General features: G+C 43.4%; 1 protein-coding gene across 1 annotated transcript in view; it reads left to right on the top strand.

Moving 5' to 3' along the window:
* CHM (CHM Rab escort protein) overlaps positions 1-13981 on the top strand; it is a 91424-nt gene extending 77443 nt beyond the window's left edge. Inside the window, exons 13-15 of the mRNA XM_056859391.1 lie at positions 6961-7053; positions 11346-11518; positions 13802-13981. Coding sequence (XP_056715369.1) covers positions 6961-7053; positions 11346-11518; positions 13802-13981 — 446 coding nt within the window. The remainder of the gene's footprint in view (positions 1-6960; positions 7054-11345; positions 11519-13801) is intronic.
* The last annotated feature ends 8877 nt before the right edge of the window (positions 13982-22858 follow it).

Here is a 22858-nt window from a genome sequence, read left to right as displayed (position 1 = left end):
ACATATATGTCACGCTCCATGGCCCACAGGTTCCCTTCTTTTGCTGGAGCTGAAATCTAAAACTCGTATCTACCCAGTCCTGTTATCGGTTTTAATTATTGCCTTTACGAAATGCGGTAGTCATAAATGAGATTATACGGATATTTGCATCAGAATGACTTAAAGGAAATGGGATCTTGTCAATATAGCAATAAAGTTTTGATGATTTCTGCAAAAGGTTTTTAAATGTGTGTAATACATATTGTATAGATTGGGAACGACCTTTTGGAAAAGAGGTTAGCGGCATTTTCCACTAAGATCCTGCTTCCTTTTTTTATGAGGTTTTATGATTCGGTTATTGCATTGAAATATGGATTTTAAAAGTTGGAACAAATATTTCTAGGGCAATGTAATCTCATACCCATCTGCCTTTTCCTTACCAACTCAGCATTTACCATCAACATTCTACTTGTAATGTGACTAACTAAAAAGAACTAGTAGTGCAGCTGATGTCCAGGTTCTGTGAGCTGCACTGGCAAGTACCTGTGCAAGAATCAATGACTGAATGGTGTGGGGGACGTGTTATAAAAGCATGGGTTGTGTGAGAATGGCAGGCAGGCAGTCATTCCACTGGTGCTACTGCAGCAGTGACCTTTGCCACAGAAATTCCACACGTCATGCAGTTGCTGATGGTTCCTTTGTGTGACTCGCTAAAATTGAGCAGTTCTTTGCTACAACGAGCAGAATGCTGTAACCTGTACAAATATTGCTAGTTAAGCAATTTTGCATACATTTGCTTAAATAGTCATATGAACCCCAAGGCTACATTGTCAGTGGCAAGATTTGTTTCAGTCCTTATATCCCTCCAACACTAGATATATGCTGCTCAAGATCAATTGATCAAGGAGCTTCTAAGGGATAAAGGTAAATAGTCATATGTTATTTTGCTTTGGTACTCTTGGGGAGGGTCAGTGAAGGATTTTAAGTCCTCTTTCCCTATCCATTCAGAATCCTACTTAGCTCGTCTTTGCCAGTCCGTCTTTGCCAACAGTGACCATGCATTTGCCTGCTGTTTATCCAAGGTGCAGCCATAAGAGCTAAAAGCTTGCTTTTACAAAGGAAATTAAAACTCCTGGAATGCTGCACCAATTTCTGCATTTGTGAGGATGTTGCCATATGAATACCCATGGACAAGTTTGATGCAGACAGTGAGTGGGGAAGCTTGACTTCTTGTCCTCTTTATTCCATGTTCATATTTCAGATCACTCGCCATGTTCAGTTGAATGGTACCAGCAAAACCAGGTTGAACATGTTGTATCATTGAACTGGCGCCTGTGTTTTCTCCTTGGTGGGAATGATGTTTCTTTTCCCCACTTTTACTGACTTGGCTGTCTGATGTTGAATGCAGAAAAGTCAGGACTTCTGTAGTTAGAGAAGTAGCTGCTCTTCATTGCTGTCTACATGTTTTAGAGCACATTGCGCTTGTTGTTATTAAAAATCACTTTAATAAGCTTTTGTAAAAAGCTATAATTATGCATTTACACTTCAGGTCAATTGGACTGCTAATGCTTGTTCATTAAAATGACAGATGGTTATCTGCATTTTTTAAACTCTATTATAACACACCACAGGAAACCCCAATCTGGAAAGCTTTAATGCTCTGCTTTTTTCTAGTGAATGAGCATACATTGCCAAATGTATTGCCAAATGGAGAGGAAACCCCATCATGTTCCAGTGCCCTGTTTGCCCCATCCAGTTATATCTGCTTTCAGCCACTTTTTCCAAAAGTTTTCCTGTAATATTTATGGATTAGGTCTTAATCCTCAAACTAGCATATACATACGGGAGAAGAATACCTGGCCAGAAGCATGAGCCAAAAGGCAGAAACCAAAGGGCTCTTGTCCTTTGGCTCTTAGCCAGAGGGGCAGAGCCTAGAGCTAGGCAGAATATCAGCTGTTTTGTAGTCGGAAGCTTCTTTCTCATTATTGTTTCTTTTGTTGTTTCTCTCTCTCTGTATTAGCAGCTTTAGGTCCCCAATGGGTAGAAATGATGTGGAATACAAATGTACTAAGTAAATTAATACAGGGTATTACTTACCCTCCACATGTGGCAATATTTTTGCTGCAGTGAGCACAGGGTTGGGTTTGGACATGAGAACTCACAATTTTTGAATTGCTGCCTGTTCATGAAGTTCATGGCCTTGGGTTCTTTCTTAGCATGCAGCTTTGTGGTGCATTATGTGGAGGGGACATGAACTTTTCCTACCTATTAACTTTCAATTGGTCACAAGGGCCAACTCAAGTGGCGCATTATGTGGCCCCCAAGGTGCTATGCCTGCTTTGTTGTTCACCCATATCTTGTGATGCTTTCTTATCCAGAGAGGAGTGTTTCTTGCAATTCTGTTTCTAGAGCTAATGCACAAATCCAGAAGTTCTTGTGCAGATGTGATGATATTATGGCTGTCTATTCGGAACCTCAAGAGATAGGGCAGGGGAAAAAATAAAATCTTCACAAATGAAAGAGTAAATTGAGAAGATGGTATATGTGCACACAGCTGTCAGCCCACAGCTGTTAATTCGGATTTCAGAAGCAGTTTCTTTCAGCCTGTGGGTTAAGCCAGATGTGTGTAGATGCAAGATCAGCCATCCCAGGTCTGTAAATCACAATATGGTTCAAAAAAAGAAAGCCTTTGGGATGCCGTAATATTTGTGTTTTTGGCTCTTGTGAACTGTCGACAGACTGCTTAGATTGGGTTGGAAGGTGACCAAATAGCTACCAGTGTTCCCATGCAAATGTCTGAATGCTTCAAGGGTTCTGTTGCAAATTTCACTTGCCCGAGAAGCTGTGCAATTGGAAGAGTGTCCGTTGGTTTAGCACAGTGCTCTCTAGCACCAGGTGTAAAATAGTTCACCTGCATTCAGAAGATACCTTTGACGTGTGGAAGGGTGCCTTTGAATCCAGGCAACTGCAGGGGATTGTGGTAGAGTTTCATTCTTGGCAAAGACCTCAATCTGGCACAGAGTCGAAGTGGTACTGATACCATCAGCACCAAAAGAGCCAACATAAAACGGTACACAGTATTGCGGCCAAACTGTAATCCATCTCTTCGATTTTTTTTTTAAATCACGTGATGCAGATGTGTTAACTTGACCGATCTCTCTCTTCCCACAATTATTTAAGATAAGTATACAAATTCCCCTGACCTTGGATCACATTGCAGAGATGACAGGCGCCTAATCGGCAATGTCAACTGAGTGGAACCAAATTCCTTCTCTCTGCCCTACACATTGAGACCATAATGATGGGATTGTAAAGCCCGCTCATTGTTCTTCCCGCTAGAGGGATTACTCAGTGACAGATGTTGGCAACTGCAGTAACTAATGCAGTCAGAGTTGAGTAAATCAAATACAATAAAAAGTAAGCGCTGATGAGACTTTGACACATAGCAATAACCTCAGAGGTAATCGGGTAATTATATGAAAAAAATTAAGTGGGCCTTTAATGATATATGGCTCTTTTAAACAGAAAATAAATACATTTGACGTGGCAAACTTGCATTTCCTTTGCATCTGTCTGCTGCTCTCCCCACCCCCAATGATCACGTGCTTAAAATTCAAAACTTCCCTCTCTTTGTCAAACTCAGAATATGAACTTTCTCATTAGAGGAACTGTGGACAAAATCCTTCAGCTTTTATGCATGGAAATAATCTTTTTATTTGTCTGAAGATTGATTTTGCATATTAATAGGCAAAATAGTGTTTAAGGTATTTTACTCATGACTTGGTTTTGTTGTTGTTTTTAAACAGTAATAGTTGTCACCTGGGATGGAAGTGCTTTTAAATTGCAATGCTATGTGCAATTTTAAATGTAGTTCAGGGTGGATTCACATGACCAGGTTTTAGCACACTGAACAGGTTTGTCGTGCAGTTGTTGTTGTTTTTTTTAAGTTGTCCCAGGATAACTTGCGCTGTGACACCACAGGTTGTTCTCCAGCCCCAAAGATAACATCGCACAGGCAGCAGGCAGTGAGTCCAGTTGAGAGCTGATCTGAGCATTACACAAAATGAGGCAGTAGGATTCTGGACTGTAGGTCAGTTCCCACGGAAGACTTCTACGGATGGAATGGGGAGCAGTTTTCATGAATTCCTCCCCTCTCGTTGCAGACCTCCAACTTCTCCCCTATTGAGGCTGTTCGTGAGGGACCCCCTTGGTGCCAGGCGCAGTATTTGGGGGCAAGTTTGGGCTGCAGTGGGACAGGGAAGTCAGGGGTGTCATGCTCCATTGTGAGAAATCCAGTGAATTCAAAGTCTGCCATGGTGGAATTTATTTCATGGGTCCCTGCTCAACTAGTTCAGCACGCATGAAGGCTTAGAGCTTGTGTTTTGTTCTTGGTTTTTTTTTTAACAGCAACCCTGCCCCGTCACCCCAGCGCCATTTTTGAAAATGACAAGGCTCTCAAAAGCAAGATTGATTTCATTTTTTCTCTGCTTTTCTCCAAATCCATTTTACCTTCACATCAACTCTGTGAGGTAGGTTAGGCTGAGAGTGTGGGACTGGATGAGGTTACCCAGCAAGCTTCTACAGCAGAGGTGAGGATTCGAACCTGGATCTCCCAAATCCCTCTTTGTGAGATTGACACCTAGCACTGAAAAGGCACTTTGGAAGAAAGGCTGTGGGATTATGGTCAGTTGTGGAGTCATAGGCGGTGCAGTTGGTTAGTGCAGAGTTAATTAGGTTTAGATCGTTTGGTAGTATTTTCATTGTTATAGTTGTCATTTGCTTTACATTTTATAGGCCACAATAGGCTTGTTGGTTGATCTTTATATTTTCTTAGGTAGGTCTTGCTTTTTCACTGTTTCATAGTAACTTGTTGGAGAGTTTTCCCCCCACTTTGGTAGGAAGTATAAGCTTTGTTTTGCTTAGTGTTTCATATTAGAGGAACTTTTTTGGGGGAGGGGGTTACTCTTTGGAAGAGTGGTTTGTTTTATGGGAAGAAAGAGTGCTGGAAAGGCAGCCCAAATTGTGAAAGAAGCAGAAATTCCACTTACGGTTCTGCTGTTCCCCGCTCCCTCAGCTAAGGAAGGGTTATCCAAAAAACACAGAGTCTGTTTCAATGCCCCGAGTAAAACAGCTGGCACTTTCCTTCTTGGGGGCCTTCCAAAACCCCTGCCAGATGTTGGGCGAGGGAAGGGTGTCTTGTTCCCTCCAGCCTCTCAAGAGGAAGAGAAAGCTCCCAAACCTGTCTAAGCAATGGACACTGTTTCTAGCCTGAGAAGATCCTCTTGGGCTGACATAACATTGCCTTCTAAATAGTTACGAATTGGTCCCACAGCCTTTCTTCCAAAGTGCCTTTTCAGTGCTAGGTGCTTGGCAGTTGTATACCTGGATACGTTTTGCACTTTTTTTTAAGTTATCAAGGAGTTCGTGGGAATAGGCCAAGTTATGATCTGTGAGTTATGAAGGTTCAAATCTCACTGCAGATAACAAAGGGCATTTTCAAATGGGTTATCTGCCCATAGGTTCAATCCTGTCAGCCAGCCCGTTTCATTCCCGCTTCCTCGCAGCATCGTAGTTAGTACATTCCTGCACCTTCCAGAGGTTCCCTGGCTTTTCTCCAGTCCTTCAAACTTGCTTTGCTGAAATGTTTGGGGGAAGGTTGCAGCGATGCGTGAATGTTGCTATGTGGGTGGAAACATTCAGTTTTTCGGGCCCACATGGTAGCCGTCTTCCTTCACACTGTTCCTGTGGCAGCCATTTTCTCCCTTGAGCAGTAGCCCGTACCTCCAAGGAATCGAGCACATCACATTAGATCCAAAGGGGCCCTTCTGCTTGTGGAAGGCATCTTCTGCTTACAGAAGGACCGTTTTACATCTCTTGATAGAACGTTGCTCAAGAGCCATGACATGTCACCCAAAGATGCCAATGTGCTTGCCCAAAACATTGTGCGGCGTTTTGTATATGCGAAAGCTTCAGAACTGCTACAAAGTCCATCTGTTGTCGCACACTTGCACAAGAGTGTGCAAAACATAATTAGCAGATGTTTCACAATTCTTTGGATCCACCCCATGATACACAGTGCCTCAGTAAGATCTAAGAAGGAATTCTGGTTTTGGGTCACGCAAATTGGATTGGTTGCAAACTGCAGTTCTCAGCGAATTGTCCCCCAGCTGCTAAGAGACTACCTGGGAACAAATTCTGAACAGACAACACTGAATGTGCTTGTTTCTGGTAACTGCAGCCCAGAGCTGTGTGTCTCTTTCCCCCACTACCACCCTAGAAATTATTTTCAAAGGGTTAATTTTGTGCAGATGTTTAAGGCTCCACAATAAACTGTTAATTATTATGTCTGCATCCTGTTAATCAATAGATCAATCAGCTTTAATTGATTAAAATTGATCAACTTTAACATGTAACTTTAATAATCTGTAACCATTGATTAGGACACATTTTAATCAGAATGCCTGAGAATTGATGTCATCTGTGTTTATTTTGAGAGGTTTGGGGAAAATTAACACGATAATATTGAAGATAGCTTGTATCCTCTAAAATATAAATAAATAAATAAATAAAAAAAGAAAGAAAAGACGATAGCTTGTCCTTATGATTATGGCCAGTAGCTTTTGTTTCTTGAATTGTAGTTTGTTTTGCACATTGTTCACCTCTACAAAAGCAAGCCTATAGTATGGTTTAGGCAGCATGTAGTTTATTTAAACTAAGCCATTAATCAATTGAAATTATGTAAGCAGTTAACAGTGCTGATAGGAATTATCAATATTGTTAAATAATGGATCAAGAGAACTTTAAGGTTCATATTTGTGTTACCATTCTGAATCTTTTTGGAAAAGTAGTATTTAAGTTATTTTACTTCATGCTTGGTTCTGTTTCATGATTGGTCTTCTTCCCCAACTCTCTCTGCAGTTGAACTAATTGTGCACCTCAGATTTTTGGGTGACCAGAACCATTTTTATGTCGTTTAAACAGATTTGGTCCATTTAACTTGTTCATCTATTAAAACTGCTAAAGAAGACTTAGAACCTGTTGTGTGGCAATTATTCACCACGATCACGGAAACAGGTAAAGTGGTTGTTTTTTTTAAGTCTAGTGTTTTGAATAATGTTACTATCTTTACAGCTAATGCTTCCTTTCAGCCTCATGTCAGTTATAAGGAGGCTATGGCTATATTCAGACATTTCAAACAAATTCAGAGTTCATGGCAAACTGTTGTGTATGAACCAACAAACTGGTGTTTGCCCTTTCCCCTGCAATCTGGGACTCCAAACAGAGGTGCCATCCTGATTTTGCAAGGCTAAACTCAAACCATATGCTCCTAGTCAGGATGAAATTGCAAAGTGTGGTTTGCTGTGAGTTAAGAAGTATCTGATTATTTGGCAGACTGTGCGAACCCCACAAAGATTCCTTGGGCTCAGTCACATAGGGGGAAACCACCATGAAGACAATCAATTTGTCAATTTGCCTGTAATATATTGGACCCACATTTTGTAAATAACAGGGTGGTTTAGTCAGACTTTTATACAATCCTATTATTAACCTCTAATAGAAAGGAATAATAACGGACAGCTAAAATTTCCTTTAAGAGCCCTGTGGCACAGAGTGGTCAGCTGCAGTACTGCAGTCAAAAGCTCTGCTCGCGACCTGAGTTCGATCCTGATGGAAGTCCGTTTCAGGTAGCCGGCTCAAGGTTGACTCAGCCTTCTATCCTTCTGAGGTTGGTAAAATGAGTACCCAGCTTGCTGGGGGGTAAAGGGAAGATGACTGGGGAAGGCAATGGCAAACCACCCCGCAAAAAAAGTCTGCCCAGTAAACGTCAGGATGTGACATCGCCCCATGGGTCAGTAATGACCCGGCGCTTGCACAGGGGACTACCTTTACCTTTAAAATTGTGTATATTTTGTAAATACCTGAACAGAAGCCCCTGAGAATCAGGAGTGGCAGGAGCTGTGGCCACTGCATTGCAAACTGTGAGCCAATGGACAAGCCTATAGAAGTTGAATCCCCCCCTCCCCCCAGGTCTGTTCATGACACTAGGAAATAACTAACTAAATTGAGATAGGACGGGAACCAGACATAATGTAGGAGAAGCCAGCAGGACTGTATTCCCCTAAAATAAGGGGAATTTGCCTGCAATTATCTATCACGCCCTTCAATGTTTGAATTTTATCAATGGACTAAATTTCCATGTATAATGTATACGTTATGTTACTGTTGGTGGCCAAAAACAAATCAACAGAAATTAACAGTGAGAAACCTGCCAAGCATGAAATGAGATGTCCTGGCATGTAATGAGCAATGGCTCAGAAAATGCTCTATCCAGTGACCCGTTAAGAATTAGCTGCAAATGCATGAGAACAGTTGGTTTTTATACCCCGCTTTTCTATACCAAAAGGATTCTCAAAGCGGCTCACTGTTACATTCTTTTCCTCTTCCCCACAACAGGCACCTTACAAGGTAGGTGGGGCTGAGAGAGTTCTGAGAGACCTGTGACTGGCCCAAGGTCACCCAGCTGGCTTCATGTGTAGGGGTGGAGGATCAAGCCTGGTTCTCCTGATGAGAGTCCACCATTCATGTGGAGGAGCAGGGAATCAAACCCGGTTCTCCAGATTAGAGTCTGCTGCAGCTCTTAACTGTATACCTACGCATGCACTATAGGCATCCTTGCATGGAAACTGGACTCTCCACCACCCATCATATCTCAAGCAAGCAGTTTATTGGAAGACTTAATTTGAACTGAGCGTATTGGGTAGGATTCCCTCTAATTTCCATGCACGTATGTACCATGTCCCCATCTCCCCCTCCAAAAACAGCCCCAAATGCCCTCTGAATTTTATGCTCTTGGGGGATGGGGAGCAACATGAATGGGTAGTTAGGGCGGAAAACCAAGCTGTAAATTCAGAGTTCTACTTGAATGTACTTTTTACTCCTACAACTTGGTGTATGTGTGTGTCCATTAGCATACTTGGACACACAGTTTCTATAAACCCTGCCAGTGCATTTGCCCTTGATTCAGAATATATCTTCTGTAATTGAACTTTTTTTTTAACTGTGCAAATCTTGAAAGACCCAAAATATGAAGAAGTGGTTACCCTGCTGCTTAGTGTCTACCTCTCCTTTCGTATTTTTTTAAAAATCATTAATCTTAATGCTTAAAGTGATCTGGTTTTGAAGTGATGTATTGTTTATAAGCTGCCTGAAATTCTTTTGGAGGAACTCTGTGATCAGGAAGGGTCCTCAGGTGCACCGAGGCACTGAAAAGCTAGTTTTCACTGACACACGGGCCTTTTTATCATCAAGATGAGGTAGTGGTCGTATTTTAATTAAAATGTCAGAACAAATACTGTAAGAGTTATTGAAAATGAATCACCAGATAAAGGGAGCACTGGGCCATGGCAGGTCAGAGAAGCAAAGTCACCTGGATAAGGGGACTCTATTCATTTTCCTGCCTAAATGAGAAAGAAGTAACTTTTTTTTCTTTTTAATATACAAGCAGTGGGAACTTTTCATATATTAAAAAAGAGCATCTTCCAGTGTCTCAAACCGTGTGCTTCCCATCTCTTTCTCTCCCCCCCCCCCTTCATGTGGACTAATTTTAATTTTTCATGTTGTTTGAAAGGGATAAAAGTGTGTTTTTCCCCCCGGACCGGTCTTTTGACAGCTGCTTAAAAAAATAAAGGGGAAAATATAGCATTATCCCGGTGTTCAGTAGCTAGTTAACATCTTAAAAAGGCAAATGTTCCCTGCTGTTGGCATCTGCTTTAGGGGGAGGGGGCATGGCTCAGTCATAGAGTTTCTACTTGGCATGCAGAAGGTCCCAGGTTCAATCCCTGGCATCTCCAGTTAAAGGATCTGGCAGTAGGTGATGTGAAAGACCTCTGCCTGAGACTCTGGAGAGCCGCTGCCAGCCTGAGTAGACAATATTGATCTTGATGGACCAAGGATCTGATTCAGTATAAGGCAGCTTCGTATATTCATGTTCAGACATGGCCCTCTTTTCAAGAAATGCAGGTATATTGTTTAAAAGCAAATTGTATTTAATTAAGTTTTATTTTGTTTTATCTCAAAGACTGGGGGACTTATCCCAAAATACAAAAATTTCCGGCCTTGTGTTGGCTACGGAATTGAATAGAAAGCAGCAAGATAACAATTCCCATCTAGAAGCCATCCCCTAAACATTAACTCTGCCTTCTATTGTCCTGCTTTTACCTCAAATGCACCGTCGCTCATTCTTTCATTGCTACAAAGTTAACCCAGGCGCCGATCTGCACGGGACTCCTGGAATCATTTAAGGAGTGTGTAGAGTACACGGTGAAAGATTATGCGCACAGGTCCTTCTAGAATTCCTTGAGGCATGCAGGTCCAACCAGCATTCCTTGAGGCATGCAGCAAGCATGGAGGCTGGTACCCTTAAACTTTAGTCGTGCAAATAAGCCCACAGATGTTTCTGGCCTTTAGATTAATCCTTTGGGATATAGGACTCTGCCTTATACAGAGTTGAATCATTGGTCAGCATAGCCCAACACTGTCCGCTGTGACTTCCCGTGGCTTTTGAAGGTCTCGGGCAGAGTTCTCTCCTGCCCAAGCATCTTTTTATCTGTAGGCATCAGGGATTGCATGTGGGGCTGCTGAATATGCAAAGGTGATGCTCTGCCACTGGAGCTGTGGCCCCCTCCATACCATTGGCTCTAAATCACCCCACAAACACACCAAAAAAAAAAAACCCACTAGTGTTTTGAGCGCTTGTTCCCCTTTGATCATCTGGAGGTTTCCCCCTGCAAGTAACTGCTAAAAAAGGATCTGCCTAGCTGTAATGCCTGGTCCAAAGAATGTATTTGTATGGCATAGTGTTAGGGCAGGTCTGCTCTATTGAGTACTATTAAAGAGCCAGTGGTGGTAGCAGACTGAAACTTTCTTAGTATTCCTGAGGAGATAAAGTTAAGATAGATCGAGTGGAGAACAGTGCAGGGTCCTCTGAGCCTTCCAGCAAAGGATGGAATAGCCCTTCAAGGATCTGAAAGCAAGTGAAGGAGAATGTGGTGTCAGTGGGGAAATTAAAGGGGAAATAATAAGAACATCCATGCAACAGAGGCAAAGCACCTCTGAGATAGAAGCTAAGGTATTTTCTTATTGAAGGGAGGGGAAGGAAACGCTAACTGGGAAATTCATTTTCCAAATCTGTGCTTTACTTTTTTTACGAGAAGAAAATGGAAATATCAGCAGAGGCTATAAAGTTTTGGGGGGAAATACTGGTTATAGTTAATTGTATTTTTTAAAAGTTTAATATTCAGTTGAATTGCACAGGTCTTGTTGCTTCTGAACATTGGTGATGAAGATGTTTTCTTAACAATTTTCAGAAAGCGAAAGTACAGGAGATGGGGTTCAAAAGCCCCAAATTCTCTGGTCAGTGTATTTCAACATGAGAGACTCTTCTGGTGTAGACAAGACTTCATATGACAACCTGCCTTCCAATGTCTATGTGTGTTCTGGGCCGGATGGTGCTTTAGGAAATGACTGTGCTGTCAGACAGGTAAGGGAATTTTGTACATTTCAGCATTTGGCTGAAGGTCTTCTGAGATGACGGGGCATGACTATGGGCAGTACCTTTTCAATGACAATTTTACCTGTCAATGAGAATATGTGAGCTTTGGGGGATTCACCGGGCTTTTTGAAAAGATGGAGGAAACAAATCTCCATTCAACTAAAGGCAAAAAAACTTTATTACTTTGGAGATCCATTATTGTATATGTATGTGCAGTCAAGTTGCAATCAACTTATGCTGAACCCAGCAAGAAGCAGAGGTGGTTTACCATTGCCTTCCTGTGCAGTCTTCCTTGGTGGTCTCTCTTGCCAAGTACTGACCCTGCTTAGCTTCCAACATCCAATGGGATCGAGCTATACCAGGGGTCCCCAACCTTTTTGAGCCTGTGGGCACATTTGGAATTCTGGCACAGCATGGTGGGCGCAGCAATAAAATGGCTGCTGCAAAATGGCTGCCACAGGAGGCAGAGCCAGCCACAAAATGATTGCCACAGCTTAACTTTAGTAACACTGTGCAGATCCTTGTGCTGTGGCAGCAGCTGCTGCCAAAGCAACATTAAAAAAAATCTGAACAGCCAATCACATCTCCAATAGTCAGCCTTGCTGGACAAAAGCCCTACCTGGCCCCACTCACTTCCTAAAAACACTTGGTGTGCACCAGAAAAGGTTTCGATGGGCACCATGGCGCTTACAGGCACAACGTTGGGGACCCCTGGACTCTACGATACCATTCCACATTCTGATCCATTATTTCTGCCTCCTTTTGTTTTAAAGTCTTCAAAGCAGCCATACAGGCCCATTGGGGCTGTACTGGTGGGGGACGGAATAATTCTTCTAGCATGAACAAAATTCCTCCCCCAGTATATTTCATATTGATCCCCCCTGCCCCAGGCTAGTAGCAGCAGCTTTGGGAGGGGTATGATTTGGGGGGGGGGGCAAAGGCACATGGCAGGTGTTCCCCCCCCCCTCCTCCGGGTGCCAGGATCTAATTCAAGCTCCCTCGTAGCTGCTTGTAATGCAAAAAGAACAAGAGTTCCAAAGGCCGGCCTCCCATAACCACGTAGCTAAGGCTCCTAAGGCTGCCCCAACCCTTTTGCCTCATTTCAGTAAGTCGTTTAATAATATCACAGAAGCCTTATGCTGGCTATAAGTCTTTGGTCTTCATCATTTGTTCTCTTAACAAGCACTTTATTGCATTGTAAAACAAAATTAAGGCTACTATTAGAATATACAGCCATGATGTTAAGCATTTGGGCTGCATCAGCCGTTCTTGTTGGTAGAAGCCATAAAAGTTTTAAAAAGGGAGAAAAAAACCAGGCTGCAGTTGGTTAATTTCTTGCCTGTATTCTTTAGCCAGAGTCATTTAAAAACTAACGGCTGCCATAGTCTTCAAAATTTAGGAAGTTGAAAGTTGTCAATGTCCTATTGTCTCAGACTCTTCAAATAGGGTACGTAAGGGATGAACCTGAGTGTTATCTCAGCAGATGTGAGTTCCCAAATCCGATTTCACTTGATGGATAGGAATGGGGCGGCAGCTATAAAGAGCCAGTGAGGGATAGAGGTTAGAGTGTTGGTCAAGGAATCTGGGAGGCCCAGGATCAAATCTGCCCTCTGCCATGGAAGATTGCTGGGTGACTTTGAGCCAGCCACACACACTTAGCCTAACCTACCTCACAGGGTTGTTGTGAGGGTAAAATGGAGGACAGGTAAACGATGTAAGCCGCTTCTGGTCCCCACTGGGGAGAAAGGTGGGGTATAAATGAAGTAAATAAAAATAGGAAGAAGAAATTTTTAACTCTTTCCCATACCTCTGGATTCCTCCCTCCAAATTCCACCTCCTAGCTTTTTCTCCATCTGCAAGGCTTATTTCTGGTTTCAAAGCATTGTTGGGGGTCCTTAGGTATTTCCAAGGAAAAATATTCCAATACAATTTATGCAGAGCAAGGTAATTAAAAGAGCCAGCTGGGGTATCAGTTAGAGTATCAAACTAAAATCAGGGAGATTGTAGCCAGATTCCTGTCCTGTTCTCATGGTTATTGAGTGATCGTAGGCCAACCGTTTGCTCTCACCTGAGCCTGTTTTGTAGGGTAGTAGCAAAAATGGGAATGGATCCATCCATGTAACCCTGAGCTCATTGAAAAAAGTGCAGGATTAAAAATAAATATGGGTATCATGGATTGATAAATAACTTCTGTTACATTGGGACATGTCATTCTAGACCTGAACCAGGAACGCACATCACTTGCTTGTTTTGCTTTTCCTTCCCAAATAGGCCGAGGCCATTTTTCAAGAGATGTTTCCAAGCGAGGAGTTCTGCCCGCCACCTCCAAATCCGGAAGATATTATCTATGATGGAGATGGGACACAGCTGGAGGATCCTGGATTCAGCAATGAGTCAGAAGCCAAACCAGAATCTTTGTCTGAAAAGAGTAGTGAAGAGACTGAGGAATGAGGTGACTCAGAGGCTCCCGAACTGGACTGATGTCATGATGGACTCCAAAGTGAAAAACAAGGGATCGACCGTCACACGGATATGTGGTCCTAGGAACTCCAATGGGACTCTTGGTTAATAACCTGAGCTGGGACAGGAAAGTCTTATCCACAATAACGAGTTCCAGCAGATGACATTTTCGTCTCATTTTTCTTGGAAATACATTTTGTGGATAAGACATTACTTCCTTCCACTGACTCACAGTTTGCTGAAGACAACAGCAGCAAAGCACATAACTTGGGTTTTCATTACAGTATGTGTGTGTGGGGGGGAATACAATTCTGTTCCCAGAAAGCAGCCATTAGGGTAGACTAGGGGAGGGGAAGGTCAGCATTTTTAGTGTTCTGGTAGCTCTAGTTTACCTGAAGAAAATGTTTAAGTATTAAGTCGTTCATTTGGTTTGCCATAAAGAACATCGCCAATGTGGCTTTGAAGCTCTGCTGTCTTAGATGATCTCCGCTAGACATCCAGAATAAAATAGGTATACTTGCCTTCTTTGAAGTAATGGTATGGTGGCTTTATAAACCTTAAATATGCTCTTGTTTACCTTGGTCAAGAATTCAGCTGTAAATGTCACTGATGTTTCCAATCTAATCAGCAAAAATAAGTGGTAAACAACATGGAAACCTGTATGGGCACAGGAGGAGGGAAGATATCCCTATAAGGGTGTCCCTTTTGTGTTCTTTGTTTTTGTGTGCTGTTGTGAGTTGTTTTGCCAGAAATTATTGCTGGTGTTTCCATTATACCTGGGTGGGTGTTTTTTTTGGGGGGCTTACTACTGTATACATTATGGGCCATTTACGCACGTATCCCCAAACCCTCCTCAAAATGTTTTATATAGCATTCATTATAAAAACAGAACAAGGTGCATGAAATGAGACTCACAGGTTTGATTTGTGCATGGGAAGCACCAAATTGTTTGAAGTTGAAACAATAGTTCTATGAAATTCAGTAAACAGGGCCCAGATTTGTGGTTTCTACCCCCCCCCCCCCCCGGTGGCGGATAGTGCCATCACGAACATATGAAGCTGCCTTATACTGAATCAGACCCTTGTTCCATCAAAGTCAGTATTGTCTACTGAGAGCGACAGCGACTCTCCAGGGTCTCAGGCAGGGGTCTTTCACATCACCTACTTGCCTAGTCCTTTAACTGGAGATGCCAGGGACTGAACCTGGGATCTTCTGCTTGCCAAGCAGATGCTGTACCACTGAGCCACAGCCCCTCCCATCGAGTTACAGCTGACTTATGGCGACCATGCAGTGAGGGTTTTTCAAGACAAGAGATGAATGGAGCTGGGGTTGCCATTGTATGCCTCAGCGGAGCAATCGTGGACTTCCTCAGTGGTGTCCTGTCCAAGTACGAATCCTGCTTAGTTTCCGGGACCTGACAAGTTCAGGATAGCCTAGGCCAGCATGGAGTGGGAGATCTGTGTGCGTCTCCCATGCCCCTGTCTTCGTTTTCACTTTGCTTGAACAAGTCATGAACTAATTTGGACAAGCAGAGGGGGAAAAGCCAGGTGGAGATAACTAGAAGCATGTCCAGATCTCCTGTGTGTGTACACCCCGAGAGGTGGCAGGAGAAATGGGGCTCAATTTAGCCCTTTGAAGATCCCTCCATGTGTGGCCACCGTGCCCACATGGACAAGGGTTGTACTTCATATTTTGAATTTTCAGATTGTTCAAAGGAGATTGCGATCATTGCTTTCCTGCTTTATCTGAATAACATTATCTTTACAAAAAGATATGTTACCAAAGTAACCAAGCTGAATGTAAAAGTTCAGTCTGCTGTCACCACTGGCAAGTCTACTCAAAGTGTGGAGAATTCTGAAGTCTGTTTTCTAAAAACTGGTTATTTATCTAAGAATACTTGTAACAGTTATGTATGGATATAGATTGTATGCAGAAAATTCATGCGAAGGCGGTCTGTTAGTAAAGAATCTCACATGGATTGTTTTGAAACTAGTAAAATGTCCACCATTTTGATGGTAATGTGCCAGTTTAGTGAAGGGGTATGTTTGCAAAGGACCCCTTACTTCTGAAAAAAGGAGTTTAGGGCACCATACAGTATCATCCCATCCTCCATTTTTCCCTCTGCCAGTGAGGACTTGGGTTGCCAACTCCGGTTTAGGAAATTCCTGGAGATTGGGGGGGGGGGTGGAGCCTGGGGAGGTATCTCAACAGGGTATGATTCCATTATGGAAAGCAGCCATTTTCTCCAGAGGAACTAATCTCTGTAGTCTGGAGATCAGGTGTAATTCCAGGAGATTTCTAGGCCCCACCTGGAGGTTGGTAACCCTAATGAGGGCCAGGTGTGGCCCCTAACCACAATTAGTGTCCCCAGGTCCATCTCTGTACTTCCTCACTGTAGGAATGCATAGGAACAGTTCCCTTTCATAGAGCAAATCATTTAGGGACATGTGGGGTGGTGGTGGCTGAACTTGCTCATTGTCTCAGTGACCCTTTCTATATGAAGAAACAATCTCCTTTCTGAATAGCCTGGCCCCAGGTTTTGTCTTTTGGTCACACTAGAGTGTTACAGGACATTGGAAGTTATCCCCAATTAATATATAAGGTTATTTATACAAGACACTGCATAATTGCACTGGTTTCTAGGAACTCAATGAGAAGGGGGCAGAGCAAGTCAACTAAATTCATAATTATTAATCATATACATAATAGTTAATATGCAAAATTTGTCACCATCTTGTTTATGCTCATGGTAGGTTTCTATTCCCATTTCCAGAATGAGAAGAAGGAAGCAGCCCAACATTTGCTTGGGACATCCACACCTTGGCTGAATATCCATGTTGTTCTTTCAATGAACATAGAAAGGGAACTAGTAAATAACAGCCCAGTTTAAGTTCCTGAGCTTTAACCAGTTGTATAACGCCAAGAAGGGGTTCAGCTACTATATGGCTCACTGGGCCAATGTGTGTGTGTGTGTGTTTTAATGCAGCTCCTCAATAAAAACTATAACGCCACTAATGATCGATCAACTCTCCAGTTTGGAAGGAAGATGACTAAATTATCTCTCTGTGACGCAACCCTTCAGTGGCTGAGATTGCCTCGATGACAACTTTGTGTCGCGAAGGTCAATTAATTTTGTTTGCAACATAACAAATACATATGGTGCAGCCAAACGAGCCCAGCCATATTGCTGGTATCCATTGCATCGTATGTAATTCTGACTCCAGTTCATTCCGGCCGCTATGTAGTGGTTCTTGTGATGCTTGCAATTAAGCTGTTATTTATGATCGGTAGCAACAAGCCTGGCTTTTTATTTGCTATTTGCTGCTGTTGTGCATAAATCAGAAAGCATGAATGTAGCCCAATTATATTTGACCATTTGCAAAATCAATACAGGAGCCAAATGGTGAGCCTGCGATCTAGAGCTTTCAGTTAGCAAGATCCTACATGGACTTTCTTTCCGTTTGTTTGTTTTTCTTTGGAAATGAACTTTATAATATGAAAATTAAAGATCTGCTTGCAAGAGTATTTTTCTGTGCTTCTTTATCTTGTGAAGGTTACAGCAAAATAGCTCTGTGCTTATGTATGCATTGGATTCTTTTTATGCAGTAATACTAGTTACCAGTTAAAAGGTAAGCAGCAGGTCATTCCTGACCCATGGGGTGACGTCACATCCCATCATTTACTGGGCAGACTGTATTTACGGGGTGGTTTGCCATTGCCTTCCCCAGTCATCTACCCTTTACCCCTACCAAGCTGGGTACTCATTTTACCGACCTCGGAAGGATGGAGCCAGCTACCTGAAACTGACTTCCGTCGGGATCAAACTCAGGTCATGAGCAGAGCTTTGACTGCAGTACTGACTTTTACCACTCTGTGCCACGAGGCTCAGTTACCAGTTAGCCCATGCTATTTTATTTATATATTTACTTCATTTATACCCCGCCTTTCTTCCCAACGGGGAACCAAAACAACTTCTATCATTCTCCTCCAAGTAGGTTAGGCTGACAGTATGTGGACCAAGGTCACCTCCAGACTTTCATGGTAGTGTGGGAAGTGGAACCTGGAGTCTCCCAGATCCTAGTCCGATGCTGTAAACATTACAGCACACTGCCTTTTATTCCTGAGCTTCAGGGAACTCAATGTGGCAGACACAGGGTCTCACCCTTCCACTTTATTTTGACACCAATCCTGTGAGGTTGCTGAGAGTATCTGGCCCAAAGTTACTCAGTGAGCTTCACGGCAGAATAGAGGAATTGAACCTCAGGTTGCCGCACGGTCTCCAGACTACAGAGGTCTGTTCCCCTGCAGAAAATGGCTGCTTTGAAGGGTGGACTCTGGTGTTATGCCCTGTTGAGGTCCCTCCCCAAACTCTGACCTCCCCAGGGCTCACCCCCAACTCTTCAGGAATTTCCCCTCATAAGAGTTGGCAACCCTATTGAACCCTCTTCTTAAGTCTGATGTTCTGACTAATCTGATGTGTCTGGAACAGAGAACATATGGTATAAACCTAGGAAAGTGTAAGTCTGTCCACCCAATATTCTGACATCCTTTGGTGGTGTCTGGAATTGAGAAGCCGGAGTTGTTACAATCCTGAGCCTTCTATCAGTTTGTCACATTTTTTTTTGCCACCTTTCCTCCAAGTAGTTCAGGTCAATCATCTCCTCCATTTATCTTCACAGCTACTACACTGCACTCACCTTAATTCTAGTGTGAGCAAGACCAACTCTGTGCACAACTGGTTAGATTTACAATTTACACCAGTTTATTAAGCTAAATAGCACACTAAAGGTAAAGATCCCCTGTGCAAGCACCGGGTCATTCCTGACCCATGGGGTGACGCCACATCCCGACGTTTCCAAGGCAGACTTTGTTTGCGGGGTGGTTTGCCAGTGCCTTCCCCAGTCATCTTCCCTTTACCCCCAGCAAGCTGGGTGCTCATTTCACCGACCTCAGAAGGATGGAAGGCTGAGCCAACCTTGAGCCAGCTACCTGAAACCCACTTCCGTCGGGATCGAACTCAGGTCGTGAGCAGAGCTTTTGACTGCAGCACTGCAGCTTACCACTGCGCCGCTACACTACACTAGTCAAAAGGGAGAATCAAGTAAAAGCATACAAACCACGTCATGTTACCTCACGCACGGGAATTAAAGATGCCAACTGAGGCGACCGGGCAGCCAGCCAGTCACTTCAGAGGTCAAGAGCGTGTCTTGTAATTTCAGGGGTGACGAGGAGGTAGCTGGTTCCTCTGATAACCGAAAGGGAGCCAGGCTGGTGGGAGGGGAATGCCAGCAGCGATGGGAGTTTGGCTCCTGTTACCCTGCCTGTTCCACTCTGTATATGTACATATGGGGAAACAAATATGGCTGCTCCTGTCATCTCTGGTTTGGCCTTGAGTGCTTGCAGTAACAGAGAGCAACTGTATTATATCTGGTCTTAAGTCCAAGAGCTAGGCCTGGTGATCACTCAAATACTGCTTGTGTGTGTGTTAAGTGCCGTCAAGTCGCTTCCGACTCAAGGCGACCCTTTGAATGAAAGTCCTCCGAAATGTCCTATCTTTGACAGCCTTGCTCAGATCTTGCAAATTGAAGGCTGTGGCTTCCTTTATTGAGTCAATCTATCTCTTGTTGGGTCTTCCTCTTTTCCTGCTGCCTTCAACTTTCCTACTGCCTTCCTACTGCCTTCAACGTCCTATCTTTAAGCCTTGCTCAGGTCTTGCAAATTGAGGGCCGTGGCTTCCTTGATGGAGTCCATCCATCTCTTGTTGGGTCTTCCTCTTTTCCTGCTGCCCTCAACTTTTCCTAGCATGACTGTCTTTTCCAGTGACTCTTGTCGTCTCATGATGTGACCAAAATACGACAGCCTCAGTTTAGTCATTTTAGCTTCTAGGGTCAGTTCAGGCTTGATTTGATCTATAACTCCTCCAACACCACATTTCAAAGGAATCTATACTGCTTGGGGGTGACCAATAGGAGAAGCCTCTCTGCATCTGATTCCAGTTCCTTCCCAGGCAACTGTGCATAGCAAAATGGTTCCTGTTAGCAATCGACCTCTCCAAACAGGGCTTTCATCAGCCAACTGACCAGAGTCAACTGTCCTTAGTGGAAGTTGCTGAGGGAAATCGTTGGAGGGAGGTGTTGAGGTAAATATCGCAGCTGGATTCCAACACCAACAAAAGGCTTTGTTAGCGCCAGTGTTCGGTGGCTCTGGCAAAAGGATTGGGCCCAGGGTTGAGTCTGAATGATGGTGGCCAGCTCTCCTGTCCTGGCCCTGAAATGCCGGCTCTGAGGTCTAAATCTCAGGGCGGCAGATTGAAATATCAGAACCCATCTGCCAAACCGCTTGGCAGCTTCTAAAATATCTATGTGTGCCTCTTTGTGGTAATGACTGCACATGTATGCAGAACAGATGTACTCATGCCTGACAATGTAAAGCTTAAGCAATTTGATGTTCAGCCTTTGATTCCTTGAGCAAACAAAAGGCACGTAAAGAAACTGCCACCAGCACTGATTTTCACACTACAATACTGAGTACCTAACAAAATGACTACTGAGTACCTAACAAAATGACTTCAATGTCTTTTTCACGCGGAGAACTGAGAATTTCAAATGTGTTTGCCGTGGTAAGTTGAGTACCCAATGGTTCCCTCACAGTAGCGTGGAGCGAGAATTGGCTGGTATGCCATTTCCCAGGTAATGCCGTGAAATGATGCCCCCCCACACACACACACCATGTGAATTTCGTAATTTAAGCCTATCCAAAGAAGGCTTAGAGAAAAAATACAGCATGTCAGACAGGAGATATTCAAAAGATACTACAGCTTTTTTAAAAGTGATTTATCTATAGGATTATTAATCAAGTTTAAGAAAGATAAGGTTAATTGAATTTTAAAACGCATGCCTATGGTCTCCTTCAATCACCTTGGAGCTCATACAATATTCACGCCTTTGATCCCCACTGGAAGTGCCTTATATTCAGTCATTTTTTAATACGGCCAGTCATACACAAAAGAATAGAATCGTCAACAGTTGGCTAAAATCCCATCGATATTAAAACCAGAAATTCCAAATATAAAAATAACATAAATACCAGTATAAAATACATAAAATCCTAAGAGGGCGCTACTATGTACATAGGTAGTAAGACATGTCATCCCAGCAATTTGTGCCTAATTTTGGACGCGGCAGGCTCACTCAAGCAGTATCATCATTGTAATGTCTTTTTTAAGGGAAGGATGGGGGTGGTGGAGAAAAAGATGGACGTATGTCACTTGAAGAAGGTAATAGTAGATAAGAGTTTGATTAGATGTCCATGTAGTTGCATACGAATTAAAAACAGTGGGAAGTATCCAGAAAGTCCCCTTGCATGAGGGGAAGATATTTCCACTGGGCAGTGTGAGGTGTTCTCCAATTTCAACTGCTCATTGGCCTCCAACTGCAGCCCATTTAATGTCATATCCTACATAGGTCTGAAGGCTCTCCAACCCTCAGGAATGGCTTTCAGGTGTGTTTGCAAAGAACTGTATTGAGAAGAAGATGGGGACCCTTTTGTATGTCAGCAGAATTCAGTTGGGTCTCTCTCTCTCCCTTCTTCCAAGAAGAAGAAGAGTTGATTTTTATATACCGACTTTCTCTACCACTTAAAGAAGAATCAAACTGGCTTACAATCACCTCCCCTTCCCCTCCCCACAACAGACACCCTGTGAGGTAGGTGGGACTGAGTGAGCTTTAACAGAGCTGTAACTTGCCCAAGGTCACCCAGCTGGCTTTGTGTGTAGGAGTGGGGAAACAAATCCAGTTCCCCAGATTAGCCTCTGCCGCTCATGTGGAGGAGTGGGGAATCAAACCCAGTTCTCCAGATCAGACTCCACCACTCACAACCACCACTCTTAACCACTACACCACACTGCATACCGTACGTGGTTCTCTATGCCTTCATTTTATTTTCCCAACAACTCTGTGATGTTGGGCTGAAAGATTGTGATGGAGGGTTGCCAACTCTGATAAATTCCTGGAGATTTGGGGGGTGGGGCCTGGGGAGGGTGGGGCTTGGGAAGGGAAGTGACTTCAGCATAGTATAATACCATAGACTTTACCCTCCATGGGAGAACTGATCTCTGTAGCCTGGAGATCAGTTGTAATTTTGGGAGTTCTCCAGGCCCCATCTGGAAGATGTCAACCCTATATGCCTTAGCCGGGAACAGAGAGGGGTATAAGTTTAAAATAACAACAATAACAATAACAGTTGTTTGTTGGGTTGCCAGCTCTGGGTTGGGAAATCCCAGGAGATTTTAGGGGTTGAACCAGGGAGGGTGGGGCCTGGGGGAGGGGAGAGACATCAGCCGGATATAATGCCATTGAGTCTACCCTCCAAAACAACCATTTTCTCCAGGGGAACTGATCTTGGTTGTCTGTAGATCAAATGCAATAGTGGCAGATCTCCAGGTACCACCTGGAGGTTGGCAACATTAGTAGTGGGACAGGTGCAACCCCGTCATGGGAACAGGTTCTGACCCTGGTGAGCGTTAGGACTGGACCCTAGATGTTGATTTAATAATGTTGTATAGGACTGGACTCGTGAGACCACCTCATTTTGCTGCGACTGTTTTTCAGACAATAGTTCCTCGAATTATTGTCAGATACAGGGAATTATGAGAGTCTGGAATCAGAACAATCAATAAAGTTACATTGGGTGGATGTAGGGCTTGTTAGCAATTCTGCCATTATCTTTATTTACAGGCCGCCGGTTCCTGTTTTACAACGTAGGCTGGGTTCTTCTGAATGTGGATGGGAAGCCATGCAGGAACATTGTAAATCTCTATGGCAGTTGAGATTTAGAAAGTTGACAGTGAAGCATCAAGGAAATGCAGTG

Source organism: Euleptes europaea, chromosome 13 (genome assembly GCF_029931775.1).
Source record: "Euleptes europaea isolate rEulEur1 chromosome 13, rEulEur1.hap1, whole genome shotgun sequence".
NCBI classification, from domain to species: domain Eukaryota; kingdom Metazoa; phylum Chordata; class Lepidosauria; order Squamata; family Sphaerodactylidae; genus Euleptes; species Euleptes europaea.
Note: the sequence above shows the minus strand (reverse complement) of the source record. Positions and strands in the feature narration are given on the sequence as shown.